Source organism: Anabrus simplex, chromosome 5 (genome assembly GCF_040414725.1).
Source record: "Anabrus simplex isolate iqAnaSimp1 chromosome 5, ASM4041472v1, whole genome shotgun sequence".
Taxonomy (NCBI): domain Eukaryota; kingdom Metazoa; phylum Arthropoda; class Insecta; order Orthoptera; family Tettigoniidae; genus Anabrus; species Anabrus simplex.
This window is the reverse complement of record NC_090269.1, coordinates 407,886,140-407,901,413: the sequence shown is the minus strand read 5'-3', so window position 1 is coordinate 407,901,413 and position 15,274 is coordinate 407,886,140. Positions and strand designations below refer to the sequence as shown.

Below are 15,274 nucleotides of genomic sequence, written 5' to 3'. Positions count from 1 at the left end.
GTTATTTCGTCTGAGGCTTCAGATGATCTGGAGAAACTACTGAATGGTATGGACAGAGCCTTAGGTAAGGTGTACAAGATTAAAATAAATAAGTCCAAAACAAAGGTAACGGAGTGCAGTCGAACGAAGTCAGGTGATGCAGAAAATATTGGATTAGGAAATGAAGTCTTAAAGGAAGTGGATAAATTTTGTTACTTGGGTAGTAAAATAACTAACGATGGATGAAGTAAGGATAACATAAAATGCAGACTAGCACAAGCAAACGAGACCTTTCTTGTGAAATGAAATTTGCTCACTGATATAGGAATTAGGAAGATATCTCTGAAGTCTTTCGTCTAGAGCGTGGCATTCTATGGAAGTGAAACATGGACGATAACTGACTCAGAAACAACGAAAATAGAAGCTTTTAAAATGTGGTGTTTCAGAAGAATGCTGAAGGTGAAATGTATAGATCGAATCATGAGTTAAGAGGTACTGAATCGAATTGGTCAGGGGAGATCGATTTGGCTAAATTTGGTGAGAAGAAGGGATAGAATAATAGGACACATCTTAAGATACGCAGGACTTGTGGAATTGGTTTTGATGGAAGTCTAGGCGGCAAGAACGTTAGGGGTAGACCAAGGTATGGATATGACTCGTAAAGCAGATTAGAACAGATGTAGGATGCAGTTGTAACGTAGAAATGAAAATGTTAGCATAGGATAGGTTATAGTGGAGAGCTGCATCAAACCAGTATATAGACTGTTGCCTCAAACAATAACTGGACATAAAGCGAAGAATTTGCCATCCGTGAAATCCTGGTCCTACACTTTTTTATGGAAATAAGGTGACCATTACGGCAAACCATTAAAATAGTTCCTTAGACTGTCCACAAGACGATCCCGACAATGCTAACAGTCGCCTCACCATGTATGAGTTTCCAACCTCATTTTAACAGCATTGGTAATATCATCTCGTGTTCCAAACTTGCTCCTGCCTTATGGTTCTTTCCCTGTGGAGATGAAGTCAAAGTCACACGGTTACAAGTCCGGTGAGTATGACAGGTGTTCGAGTATTTCCGGTACTTTCCCAATTCCCACCTCTGCACGAATGCTGACGCGCTAATGAAGTCTAGTGGCCTGTTTGTGGTACCTACCTTAGGCAGGATTATCTCGTGCTGTGTCCCCGTAAATATGAGGATCAAGTTGTACACTACATATGATATATATCCTTGTACTGTGCAGATGTAAGGAAAACGGTAGCTGCCGTGGATATACCACAACCCTGGTATTATATTATGACTCGCTGCTGCTTTGCTGTCCGCCAGTTTATGACATGTTAGTTTATCTTTATATCTTTAAAATATTCATCTATATTAATTTGGTGGATAAGATAAATTTTTATATCATTATTTCTTTCTTTCATCACTTCTTTCCTTCATTCATTCTTTCTTTTGAGGCGTGTAGTTGCAGTTAGTACGGTTTGTAAAACTGAACATCACATAATATAAGGAATAAGAAGCAGCACCAAGGGGAAGGAATAGTTGCAAATATATAGAAATATTACGTACTTTTATCCACCAAAAATCAATATTAAAACATCGCCTCGACCGTAATCAGACTGTCTCACTGTTAGAAAGAATACCAAAAACTGGTGGAAATATGCAAGAACACGGAAAGACATGGAGTTTCGCAATCCACTCACTGATTCCCGAAACCATGCAATATTAACGAACAGAGTCATTGAAATGTTGCCAGACCAAAACCAGTGGTTTGTCCGTGGTAGGTACAGAATATAAAGAAGCAAAAAAAAAAAAGTTCGAGAAAAGGGGAACATGGGGCTAAGCTTAGCAAAGAGAAAATCGATTTTAACAAGATTATATTTTATGAACTTTCCAATAACAGTAACACGTAAAGTTATAAAATAGGATCATAAAATGTCCACAGTTTGAGAATGGCATAAAGTAGACAGAATCAAACGAGATCAAATGGGGTGACCAGATTTGCATAAGTGATCCTAAGGAGCTTCACAAACTCCATGATACACACCAAGGACGATCTTTGTCAAGTTAATAAAAAGGCTAAGAAGTACAAAATAATTATACAAGTGAACAAAGGCCCCCAATAAAACATTATCCCAAACCCACCAGGGGCAAAGAAAGAATAATACGAATAACCTAGGAATAGCTGAATAAGTATTCGAAGAGCGAGAAAAAGAATATATATGGGTTAGTGATAGACAAAGCAGGGAAGGGAGGGGAAGGAGGAATCTTTCCAGCTGCTTTAATCGTAATAAAGTCAATTATGCACGTATACATTTCGCTACCAAAACAAATTAGTTCTTAATGATAAAGTTTCATCACCAAAATGTCGGTCACAACTTGAAAAAAGAGTCTGCTGTTTTCCAGCTTGAATTCATAGCCTGAAGGGCGTGCACTCGTAAACCGTCAAGTCTTTTAAATTTTGTATGGAAACACGAGTATAAATAGGTATTATGATTTTTGCTCACCCAGCAGTCTGTAGAGTTGTCAAAGTAGCATGGCAAAATAAATTTCAAAACAACGCAACGGAACAGCCGCTGGTGTAGCGTCGCAGTCTCTCTCTCTCTCTCTGTCCACTCTAAAATATACTGATGAATATCTGACCGGCGATCAGATACAGGAGCAGGCTTATATACTCGTGGCAGGGCAAGTCCATAATAAGGACGAGCTGACTGCCGTAGTGAAAGGACATACGTGCCTCTCGCTGCGCTCTCTCTCTCCTTGCCAGGCGCTCTGTACTTTTCAAGTATCAGCCAGGCACTTGTACTTATTAGTACATTTTCGAAGGAGCATTGTCTGAGCTGTAGCACTTCTCAGTGCTCGCTCGCTCTTTCTTCTGTTTCAGGTTATCTTACAGGAGGACCAAGATGGAGAAGCCGACCCTACCAGTGAGACTGGTCGACTACGACTACCAGGGAGCCGTCGAGAAGCTGCTGGACGCGCTCGACACGGCGGATGTCCCCAGCTATGAACGCCCGGGACTGGTGGTGTTCAACCGGCCGGGGGAAAGCGACTACCAGGGGACGCTGCGCGTCTTCGACCACCTGAATGCGACTGCGGAGTTCATCGGAGAGCCACTCCTGCCGATCATCGGCATTATGGTTGCTTCCTGGGCGATCATCATCCGCCCTAACGACGCAGCCAGCTTCAGGGTCTACGAGGAGCGCGCGTCCCAGCAGTTCCAGGACTCAGGGAGCACCTGGACGTCTCGGGCTACCAGGAGGCAGCCTCGCAGACGGAGCCAACGACCGAGGACGACGGCGGCGCTCCCGAGCGCCGCGACGGCGCGACTCCAGTTGGAAAGCTGTACTCTACGAAGTACACGCAGACCAACAAGGCGACAACCAGGGCGAAGTGGTCGCAGACGCAGGCCTACCAGGAAGGGCCTGTTACCCGGGCGCAAACCAGGAACGCGCCCGTGATGGTGGAAAGCAGCACAGCGGTGGAGAAGGACGCCCCCTGGCGTACTGAGACTGCTGCCCAAGTCCAGCCTGCCTGCACGTCTGTCGAGTTGCAGACCTCGATGTGCGCCCCCCAGGACTGGGAACGCAGTCGAGTGTTAGCACCGACCGACGCCACCGCCGCCGCCAGCCAGGAGAAAGAAGAAGATGGCGACGCAGAGGAGCCGCCAGCTACCCCGGGGTCACCAGGCCGGGAGGAGGGCCACCAGGGCGAGGCCTCTTCCCCAGCCGAGAAGCAACCCTTGGGACCGACCGACGCCGCCGCCAGCCAGGGGAAAGAAGAAGATGGCGACGCAGCGGAGCCATCAGCCACCCTGGGGTCACCAGGCCGGGAGGAGGGTCACCAGGACGAGGCCTCTTCCTCCGCCGAGAAGCAACCCCCGGGAAGAAGAAGAAGACGACGCCGCACCAGGAAACAGAAGGCGACGCTGGCTCACCAGGAGAGGACCGCCAAGCCGCAACCCAGGACTGCTCCCAGGGTAGCAGTCAACCGAGGAGCCAATCAGGAGAGGACCTCAGCGGGTAGCGGCAGTCAGGTGAGAGTGAAACGTCCCCCTCAGCAGCTCTTGCAGTGTTTCCGCTGTCTGAGGTGGGGCCACCGCCAGGTCAGCTGTGGGCTCGAGGTGAGGTGCAACCGCTGTGGTGGTGATCACTACTACACGGCCTGCGCAACACTTAGAGACGCGCCGGTGTGCGCCAACTGCTCGGGGGGCCACCCGGCCTCCCATCGCAGTTGCCCTGTCTACCGGGCCATGGCGCGGGCAGAGAGGAAGGAGGCCCGGCGCCATGACCCACCCCCTTCCAGGAGGCCCCCGCCTCGGCGGGCTTGGCCTCATTCTCCGGGATCGGAGACTGGGTACGAGGTACCCCAAGGAGGTGGAGTCGTGCGACAGGCCCTAGTGGTACTCGACGCATGGCTCCGCAGCCGGCAAGGACCGTGCTAGTCATAGCAGTGCCCAGACGGACTGATCCCCAGGTGATGGAATGGCAAGGAATTGGTTTATGTATTGTGCATGTTACCTGTTCCTAACTAACACAACCTCTGGTCTTTTTCCAGCCCACATCCTTGCATGTGCTATCACAAGATGTCAGGTTTTACATGTAGGCTCTTTCTTCTTTCTGCCTATGTGGTTTTTCCCTGACCCTTCAATACCATACTTCAACACCATATACCTAATACAATCTCGCCTGGTAGCGTGTCTGACATGGAAACAGGCAGATACTCCTTGTATCACTTCCCACTCTTCCCTGCTATCTCTTTCTTCTTCTTAGAAATAATAGCATGCCGTAGGCCATGTAGATTGAGTCGTTGGTCACGCGGGGGGAGCGGGCTTCGGGGGCCCCCCCGAAAAAAAAAAAGTCCATAATTTACGAGAACAGAGTGTGGTGAGGCAAGTCTAGAAGTGTAGGTCATAGTGACGTAGCGGCGGGCTGAAGGGAACGGAGAGTAGCACAGTTGGTGTTGGGCCGGGCGAGCATGACGACGACGTACGTAGGAGTAGCACCAGTCGAGCGGCGAAGTAGGCAGACGGTAAGAATATACGGAGAATCTTTGAAGTTGTAGAGAGTGTGTAACACTTTATAATTCGATAATCGGCCAACTAGAGACGGTGATAAGTTTCGTTACACATTCTGGCGTTCACTCAGTTTTCGATTGGTCCTTTCGGTTTTAACTAGAGTGCTCTGTCGAGCACGGCGTTCATCCGACCACTTTGCACTTGTCCAATTGAAATACCAGCAAGTCCCAAAATTCACGAAGCTTGTTCTGAAAAAATCTCGTTTGAGTGCGTCATCTCGTCGTAGGCCAAATTCTTCCGGGTCTTCCTTGACGTTAGCATACCAGGGAATTGTTGTTTTTGGTTCTGAGTCAAAATTATTATTATTCTTTCTCTGTTCATGTCGGCCTACTGAGCAACACCTTATTTCAGCTGTTTTCTGAGGGATTTGATGTTTCCCCAGTGCTCCTACGTTCGTTGACGGTGTTGCTCTTTTATTTCTTCCATCAACATCTGTCACGTCTTTCTTTTCCTTCCCGGCTTTCTTGAAATCCCTGGTAGTCTTTTAGTTTCCTTCTGAGTGGCTTGCGTTCTTGGATATGTTCATGAGTGATCCCCAACGCCTGCCGGTCGCTTTCCACCTCCTCGAAGCAAGTTGGCTGGGTCTTCGCATCTTTAAATTACTGCAGGTAAACATCGATGACCGTGTTGGTTATTATTATTACTATTAATATAGGCCGCCTTCATCTGTGGTATAGTGGTTAGTGGGATTAGCTGTCACCCACGGAGACCCGGGTTCAATTCACGGGTCTACCATGGAATTTGAAAAGATTAGAAAAGTAGTACGTGAGGTGGAACGGGTTCCACTCAGTCTTGGAGGACAACTCAGTAGAGTTGGGTTCGATTCTCACCTCAACCATTATCGAAAGTGTTTTCCGTGAGTTTCCTTCTCCTCCAGTCAAATGTCGCGATGTTAACTAACTTGAGGCCAGGGCCGCTTTGTTACCTCGTTCTTGCCTGCCCCCTCGAATCTTCCCATTCCTCTACAAGGCCCCTGTTCAGCATATCAGGTGAGGCCGTCTGGGCAAGTTACTGGTCTTCCTTCCCAGGTGTATCCCCAGGTCCAAAATCTCACACTGCAGGACACTGTCCTTGAGGCGGTACGGATGGTATCCGCCACTGAGTCCAAGGAAAAAACCAACCCTGGACGGTAAATGGATAAAAAAAGAAAGAAACAAAGAAAGAAAGAAAGAAAGAAAGAAAGAAAGAAAGAATGAAATAAGAAATATGATAAAACATTTAAGCTCTTTAGCCATTTCAGTCGTGAAATGCCGAGGCCGGCATTTATACAAGTGGAGGCACATGCTTTCCCTAGTGCACCGTCACTGTATTGTGCTACATAGGAAGCTTGCAATGGTGCATTAGCCGCGAGCGTCTTAGTAAGGTGTAGCATTACAACTGATGAGCCCACTGCTACACTGGAGTGAAACGCGGGTAATTTCACGATTGGAAAAGCCAAAAGTGCTTAAATGTTTTTAATATTTACAATCAATGAAATTAAACTATCGTTTCCTTCTACGAACCTTATTTTTGATAAGAAAGATGATGCTTGATGTTTAAAGAGGCGTAACATCTAATGTCATCGGCCCGAAAGAAGAAATAAATTTTACTAGCACTATTATTATCGTTATTTTTATCATTGTTATTATTACATTGTTTGAGTCATCATCTCATAAACTGGTTTGATGCAGGTCTCCACGCCAACCTATCCTGTGCTGAACTTTTAATTTCTACGGAAATGCTGCATCCTATTTCTGATCTAATCTGCTTGCCATATTCATACCTTGGTCTACCCCTACCATTCTTACCGCCTATACTTCCTTCAAGAACCAGCTTAACAAGTCTTGGGTGTCTTAAGATGTATCCTATCGATCTATCCATTTCAACCTCATTCTTTAGTAACACCACATTTCAAAGGCTTATATTTTTTTTACTTTCTGAGCTAGTTATCGTCCATGTTTCACTAAAATGCCGTGCTCCAGACGAAAGTTTCAGAATCATCTTTCTGATTCCTATATCAATGTTCGAAGATGCAATTACTTTTTCTTAAGGAAACTTCCTATGGCATAAGGTTCTGTTGCAGTGCTGCTTTATCACTTGACAATGTGAATCTACTCCCATCCTTTACCGTAAGTCACAGCCGAGAAGCTTTTTATTTAGTTTAAGAATATCTATCTATCTATCTATCTATCTATCTATCTATCTATCTATCTATCTATCTATCTATCTATCTATCTATCTATCTATCTAATCTATCTATCTATCTATCTATCTATCTATCTATCTATCTATCTATCTATCTATCTATCTATCTATCTATATATCGATCTATCTATCTATCTATCTATCTATCTATCTATCTATCCATCATCTGTCTATCTACCTATCCATCCATTTACCGTATTAATTGATCTAAATATCTATTAGCTTATCTGTCTTCTTATCCTACCATCTGTCGATTGACTTACTCTTTAATCATTTTCCTAACTGGTTCTAATTTAAGCCAGGCCCCCGTATTTACGTCTACATAGATCTAACATCAACACTACGTAGAAAAGCTCCTGCTCGAGTTATTCTGTACGCCTAATCTGCTGTTGCACGTTATTATTATTATTATTATTATTATTATTATTATTATTATTATTATTATTATAGACAATTTAGCTATATAAAATACGTAAATTGCTGATTATTCATTGGATGTATTAGCATGCTGTGTTCTACTTCTATAGTTATAGTTAGTTTTCATTTTAGCAAATGGCAATGCATACCACTAACAGCAGTAATCCCTCTGACCATAGCAATACGTTTCCTTGTCACACTTCCCCTTCCCCACCCATCCCTGCAACCTGTCTACCTGCTAGTCCATTGACCAGAACCCCACCCCTTGAAGCTACAACACACATTCTCCAGTCAGCCCTAAATAGACATATAAGCGTACTTCACATATGTCACCTTAATGCCCAGAGTTTAGTTTCTCAAACTCGTATAGATGAACTAAAAGCGATTTTCATCCCACTGTCCTTTGATATCATCTTATACAGTGAAAATTGGTTGAAAGTCAAACATCAAGCTAAGAATCTGGAATTACCTGGCTACTGCCTTCTGAGGAATGACAGACTTGGCAAAGGGGGAGGTGGGGTCCGTGCTTTTGTCTCTTCGCGCTTGAAACCTCAAATTATCTGTCAGTCGCCTCAACAGTACGAGCGTAAATCTGAGTACATGTTCATAGAGATACAGGTCGCTACTGTGAAATGCTTGGTAGGTGTTGTATACAAACCGCCTAAAGCTCGCCGTCTGAATGACTTAGAGACTGATATTAACAGACTGTTACCTTTGTACGAACATTTTATAATGATGGGAGATTTCAATACAAACCTTCTAGATCCAGATTCTTCCGAAGCCACCCTTCTATTGAATACGTTTCAGGCATGCAGCATGGCGGTCCTCCCACTTTCTCCCACTCACCACACTAAAACTTCACACACACTACTGGACCTAATAGTAACGAACAACCCCGATAGAGTATTACATCACGGCCATACATCTGCTCCCGGACTGTCAGCCCATGACATCATCTTTATGTCTTACGCACTGCAATGCCACAAACAAAAAACCTAAGTACGTGACTTACCGAGACTATAGCCGTATTAACAATGAAAAATTATTGGAAGACGCTTTTTCGATGCCGTGGCAGGAGATAACTCATAAAACTAATATTGACGACATGGTCACCACTTTCAATAACATGATATTACATATTTTTGACAAACATGCCCCTATACGAACAGCACGGATCTGTAAAAGACTCTCCCCGTGGCTAAATGATGATATTAGGGCAATGATGGCTAAGCGGGATGCAGCTCATAGGAAATATAAACATTACCCGACAGAGGAAAACTTTATCTATTACAAAAGACTACGTAATAAAACGACTCAGACAGTAAGAAACGCTCGAATACGGTACGCCCATGCCGTTATAAAACCTGACGTAAAACCCGCTACTTTATGGAAGTCAATCCGCCATTTTGGATTAAATAAACCGGACAAGGTAGACGATTTGGAAGTTTCTCTTGATAAATTGAATAATCACTTCGTATCCTCCCATGTACAATTAAACGAAGAAGCAAAAGAAAATCTTTTGTGTGCAAATTAAACACACCACCCGTAGGCAGAGACAAATTTTATTTTAGTTATGTCTCACCACTTCAAGTGAAAGCGGCAGTCATGCGAATTAAAACTAAATCCACAGGGGTGGACAATATATGTATTATAATGCTAAAGAAAATTATCGACGCTATTATTCCAGTATTGACATTCATATACAATTCCTCCCTTCAAAATAGTGTATTTCCAACTGTCTGAAAAATGGCCCTGGTGCATCCTTTACCGAAGACAAAATCTCCTAGACTAAACAGTGACTACAGACCTATAAATATACTGTCAATAGTAGCCAAGGGACTCGAACACATTGTGCATAATCAAATCACCAACTATCTCAACGACCACGACATATTAGACCTAAACCAGTCAGGTTTCCGACGCAATCACAGTACATGTACTGCCTTACTAAGCGTGACTGACGATATAAGACAGGGCTACTGATGAGCAAAAACTCACTATCCTAGTATTATTGGATTTCAGCAAAGCATTTGACTCTGTAGACCATGAGTTGCTCCTATCCAAACTTTATCATCTAGGGTTCTCCTACAGTACTCTGAGATGGTTGGGAGCTTATTTACACGAACGTCAACAACGTGTCACCAATAAAGGTGCATTTTCTTCGTGGCAATATGTAAAAAGAGGTGTCCCACAAGGGCCAACCCTTGCTCCTTTGCTATTTTCTGTCTATATCAACGACCTGGCTAAACAGCTGACACATGGTAAACGTCACATCTATGCTGACGACGTACAATTGTACATCCAACCAAAACCAACAGACGTTTCGACAGCAATCGAGCAAATTAACATGGATCTAGAGGCCATAAGTAAATGGTCTTCCCAGCATGGACTTATTTTGGACCCCAAAAAGTTCCAAACTATAGTAATTGCCCACCCAAGACTTATTTCCAGTAATTACGGCATTTCCATCCCTGACTTACAACTTCAAAATCAAGCTTTGCCCTTTTGCAAGAGCGTAAAAAATCTCGGATTAACCATTGACCAGCACCTCTCGGGGACGGATCAGATAATATCTGTGAGTAGACGAGTTTTTGCTACGTTGCACACATTAAACAATTTCAAATTTGCTTTTCCGTTCAGTTTAAAGAAGAAACTAGTTGAAACCTTCATTCTTCCAATATTCTATTATTGTGACGTAGTTTACAAAGATGTGAAAACCGAGCTTCGAGATAAACTACACGTGCACAGAATGCCTGTGTAAGATTTATATGTAATCTGAAATTTTCAGATCATGTTACCCAGTCTTACGTTGACCTCGGATGGCTACGCCTTGAAGACAGACACAAGCTGCATACCCTGACTTCATTGCACCGAATCCTTACCTTACAATCCCCATATTACCTGTATGAACGATTTCATAGCCTTTCTGAACATCGTGATAAAAACACCAGAGCGCTGAGCTCGGCATTGCTCGCTATTACTAGGATTACCAAACATTCTTTCTATCTACTTTTACCGAAGCGGTCATTTTGACCGACAGTGGCAGGTATTCGTTTCTTGAGGATATTGATGTCTGAAAAAGGTTCGTATTTAGTATAAAAACATCATAGACCATAATTTAATTATTATCATGTATGACTTGTAAACACTATTATGAATAAAAAAAAAAAATAAGTACACTAGTAAGGCAGAATGTTCTTACACACTTTACCTTACATTATATACATATGTGCATGAATGTCACTTTCTGCTTTTTAACTTATTTTTCGCACTGAACACACACACACTTTGCTTGGTCACCTTTGAAGTGAAATTAACAACAGACCAATTGTTTTAGGGATTGCACACATTTCAATTATCTTGTTCCCTTTGTACACTTCTTCCCTGATTTATGAAAAACTCAGCAAGACGCAATACTACGTATTCACTTAGGGTCTGATCAGTGGGTGGCGTTTCATCTTTTCCAAAGTAGAAAAACCGTTTACAACATACTTGACTTCCACATCCACAGCCAACCAAAATTTCATACCAAACATTTCTGGTTTATTGTCCATATACTGCATAAATGGGCATCTAGTATTCGATGGAAAGAGGTGTTCATCCACGGTAATGTTCTCACTTGGTCTGAAGCAAATAGTAAAATTAGATATAAATTTGTCCCGCACAACAGGTACAAGCGCCAATCTATCAATTTTCAGGTGATCGCTGCTGGTAGATTTGTCATCGAATCGAAGAAACCTCATGATATCCAGGAATCGGTTTCGTGCCACAGTTTGGGAGAAAATTCCAGGACCTCACTTTTGTGACCACAGATCGAGAACGTTCTTGTCAGCTCCATAAGTTCCGCGTGCGTATAAAATACCAATGACAGTTTCCAATTCTTCCAAAGAAAGTGTCCGTTCAGGATTGTTCAGTACTTCGCGGGCTCCAACCTCAGTATATCATTCGATGTGGCACTGCTTGGATTCGTCAATAAAAATACGACAAGCTGTAGCGGCACAAGTTCCTTCAATGTGGAGTTTTGCATGTCCTGTTAGACCTCGGACTTCCCTCAGTATATTTTACTGTCCTCGACGTCCTGGCAGGCTTTGTAGATCGACAAGAGTCCGCACTTTTCCATCCTAAGCGACTTCTTCCTCGCCGACTGTCATATGCTGACCACGCCCATATGTTGACATACCACAGCGTATGCTCGGCCTTCTGTAGTTGATATCGTGCTCCTTGCTAGTAATGTAATTATCTTCCTTAGTGTTTCCTTCACCTGAAAAATGTAATACCAAACTTACTTACACTGGCACAGAATTACGTAAATACAAAATGACTAACTTCAAATAGTCTTACCTTTGTCATCAGCTGCTTTGCTAGTGTGCGTGCATCACCATTTGGCGGGTAGTTCCCAAACCTTTGAGGTCAAAGGCTGCTGTGTGATTTCATGTTCACGTGCAAATTCTGCAGGCTCGACGCAACTAGAATCACTATCCGAACTATTTCCGTTTGTCAAGTTATACAGGTCTTCGCAATTATCAAGGTCTAAATCAGTCCCAGCTTCATCGCTTGATTGTGATGGGGAAATTATGTGCTTATGCTTCAGAATTTCTGCATCCATTTGCAGACTACGCGAGAACATGCTTCTTCGAGGGAATTACAATCGGGAAATCTAGTTTGAATGTTTGTAACGAGTGAACACGACAATTGACTGCTCGTTACGATTCCATACCTTTCATTACTGAACTAATACTGACTATATTTTCCTGTCAGTGTATAAGTATCATGTTTGAAAAGAGCCATCAGCTGTCCCATCGCAGCACAACAATAAGTTCTATCCTATACTACGGTAATAAAGTACACTGTAACAGCTTGTTAGTGATATCCCGTTCTAAATGAATGCCACAAAAGTCGGTTTGGTGTTGGTAGCTACTGCAATACCGGTCAAAATGACCGCCCGGTAAAAGTAGGTATATGACCTCATAGCGCTAACTAGAGAGGAGTTACGGGTTTTTGAAGCTATGTACCGAAAAGTACACTAAATATCGTTAAAAGCCACGGAAGGGTTTGCATGTTCTAACCGTATAACGAGAGTGATAGAGAAAACAAAACTGAAAACGGTCATTTGGACCGCTGCGGTAAACCTAGTGCTATTCCTAAGCATAAATCCTCAACCTACAACAATTCCTTCACTGTTGTGGCCAGCCGTGTATGGAACTTCCTTCCGCAGGAGGTCAGAGGGATATCAAACCACGGAAGATTTAAAAGTATGTGTTCAAAATATCTCTATGAATCGAGCTCCTAGTGCTACAGTCTTCTTCTTCTTCTCCTCCACATGGTCCTTCTTATTCTTCTTCGTTTTCTTCTCGTGGTTTTTCTTCTTCTAATTATTATTATTAGACTATTATTATTATTATTATTATTATTATTATTATTATTATTATTATTATTCAATAGTGTTAGAAAGTACTCAGCTGTGGTTTCCTGCATATTTATCCTTATCCCTATCCCCATTTTGCAATGTTTTTCATCCACAGTAAACACACGAAAACTGTAACATTCGCCAATGTGATATATTTCTGGAATTGGAAAATTAATTGTAAATATTAGTAGGTTTATCTATATTATTATTATTATTATTATTATTATTATTATTATTATTATTATTATTATTATTATTATTATTATTATTATTGAATAATTCGTTGTATGTATAGCCTCCGTGGCTCAGACGGCAGCGCGTCGGCCTCTCGCCGCTGGATACCGTGGTCCAAATCCCGGTCATTCCATGTGAGATTTGTGCTGGACAAAGTGGAGGCGGGACAGGTTTTTCTCCGGGTACTCCGGTTTTTCCTGTCATCTTTCATTCCAGCAACACTCTCCATGATCATTTCATAGCATTTATCACTCATTAATAAATCACCTTGGGAGTGGCGACCCCATTGTAATAACAGCCTATATATGTTTCATTCATCACATCCCTGACCCGGTCAATGACTGGAAAACAGGTTGTAGGTTTTTCATTTTTCAATTCGTTGTATGTTAATTTCTTCGTAGGAAGCAAAATGTTATTTTATATTGTATATTATAATAGTTATTTTTATGTACAGCAGGATAGCATAGTACCATAGTAATTTGTTTCAGTCTCGTTTTTCATTTATTCAGTATTTTATATATTTTTATGTTATTTATGTATTTCACTGGTTAAGTGTAAGACAGGGACACGTGTCCCTAACTTTGCCACTTAAAATAAACCATATCTATCTATCTATCTATCTATCTATCTATCTATCTATCTATCTATCTATCTCTTCCTTGCTTGTGCTAGTCTGCATTTTATATCTTGCTTACTTCTGCCGTCATTATTTTACCACCTAAGTGTCACTAATACTCTACTCCCTTTAAGACTTCATTCCCTAAAATATTCACCTGCCTTCATTCGACTTATTTATTTTAAACTTGTACTCCTTACCCAAGACTCCGTCCGTACCATTCAGCAACTTCTCGAGATTTTCTACAGTCTCATATAAAATAACAATATCATCGCCAAATCTCAGGGTTAAGATTTCCTCTCCTTGGATTGCGATTCACTTTCCAAACTCCTTTTTTGATTTCCTGTACTACGTGTTTAATTTTATTATTATTATTATTATTATTATTATTATTATTATTATTATTATTATTATTATTATTATTATTATTATTATATGCAGTGTGGTTATTTCACTTTGTTGGAGACCTTGTGCTGTAGACTAACTGAAGAAGGTGGATGACGTCTGTCGTTAAGTGGGAAATATGCTTTTCTTAGTTTTACCATAAATACAACTCTGTAATACTCTTACCGAACTCCTTAAGGTAACGGAGTTGCGGCGCAGTCAGTACGCTACCCACCAGAGCCAGGAGAGCGCAGCCTATCAGGAATGTTGTCTCCATTGCGATGCTGACTTGTTCACCGTTTTGAGAATGTCCTGTCATTTAATGCTCTATTACCCACAACGAGGAGCGATAGTTTACGATTCAGTTAATTGAAGGTACCATACGGTAATTAGCTGGTCACGCGTGAAGCACTTGTTATCACAGTGAGTGATGAAGTAGCATTTTACTTAATCACTCCATGCTAAGCCTCAATTAGGTCAGTTTCACTACAACCACGTTTTCATGACTTGTAATCCTTGTAAAAGACTTACACCTCACTCCACAGCTGTTGAGATGTGGGAAACACAACCTGAGGGCTTCGACCCCAGGTTACAATGACCTTGTGTGATGTACTCGATGTAGTTCCTTTTTCCCGAAAGTCACTCCGATAACCTACCTTTAATCAGGGGGCTTAACTCAAACTGTCACAATTACCAATTTAGTTAAGTTTTGGTGCTCATTCGTCAGAGCCATCACTAACCACTGAGTCTAGACGAAGGTGGTCATTGTAACACTCCTATCCAAGAAAAATCTTCTTCTATATAAATAAAATCGTAACAACCGCGTGTCTGTACATTGACTATTTTGGCGAAATTTCCGTACAGTTATCCATTTCAGGTGTAATAATGACCATCTGCATAATTTTTAGATTTGGTGTCTGTTTGTCTGTTTGTTTGTCTCATTTTCTGTCCTTCTAAAACTTGAAAACTGCTGGA

At 42.2% G+C, this 15,274-nt stretch overlaps 1 protein-coding gene across 1 annotated transcript in view; it reads right to left on the bottom strand.

Annotated features, from left to right (window-relative positions):
- Nucleotides 1–14,576, bottom strand: part of LOC136874578 (membrane-bound alkaline phosphatase-like) — a 76,534-nt gene extending 61,958 nt beyond the window's left edge. Inside the window, exon 1 of the mRNA XM_068227859.1 lies at nucleotides 14,486–14,576. Within this exon, the coding sequence (XP_068083960.1) occupies nucleotides 14,486–14,576 (91 nt within the window). The remainder of the gene's footprint in view (nucleotides 1–14,485) is intronic.
- Between the last annotated feature and the right edge of the window lie 698 nt (nucleotides 14,577–15,274).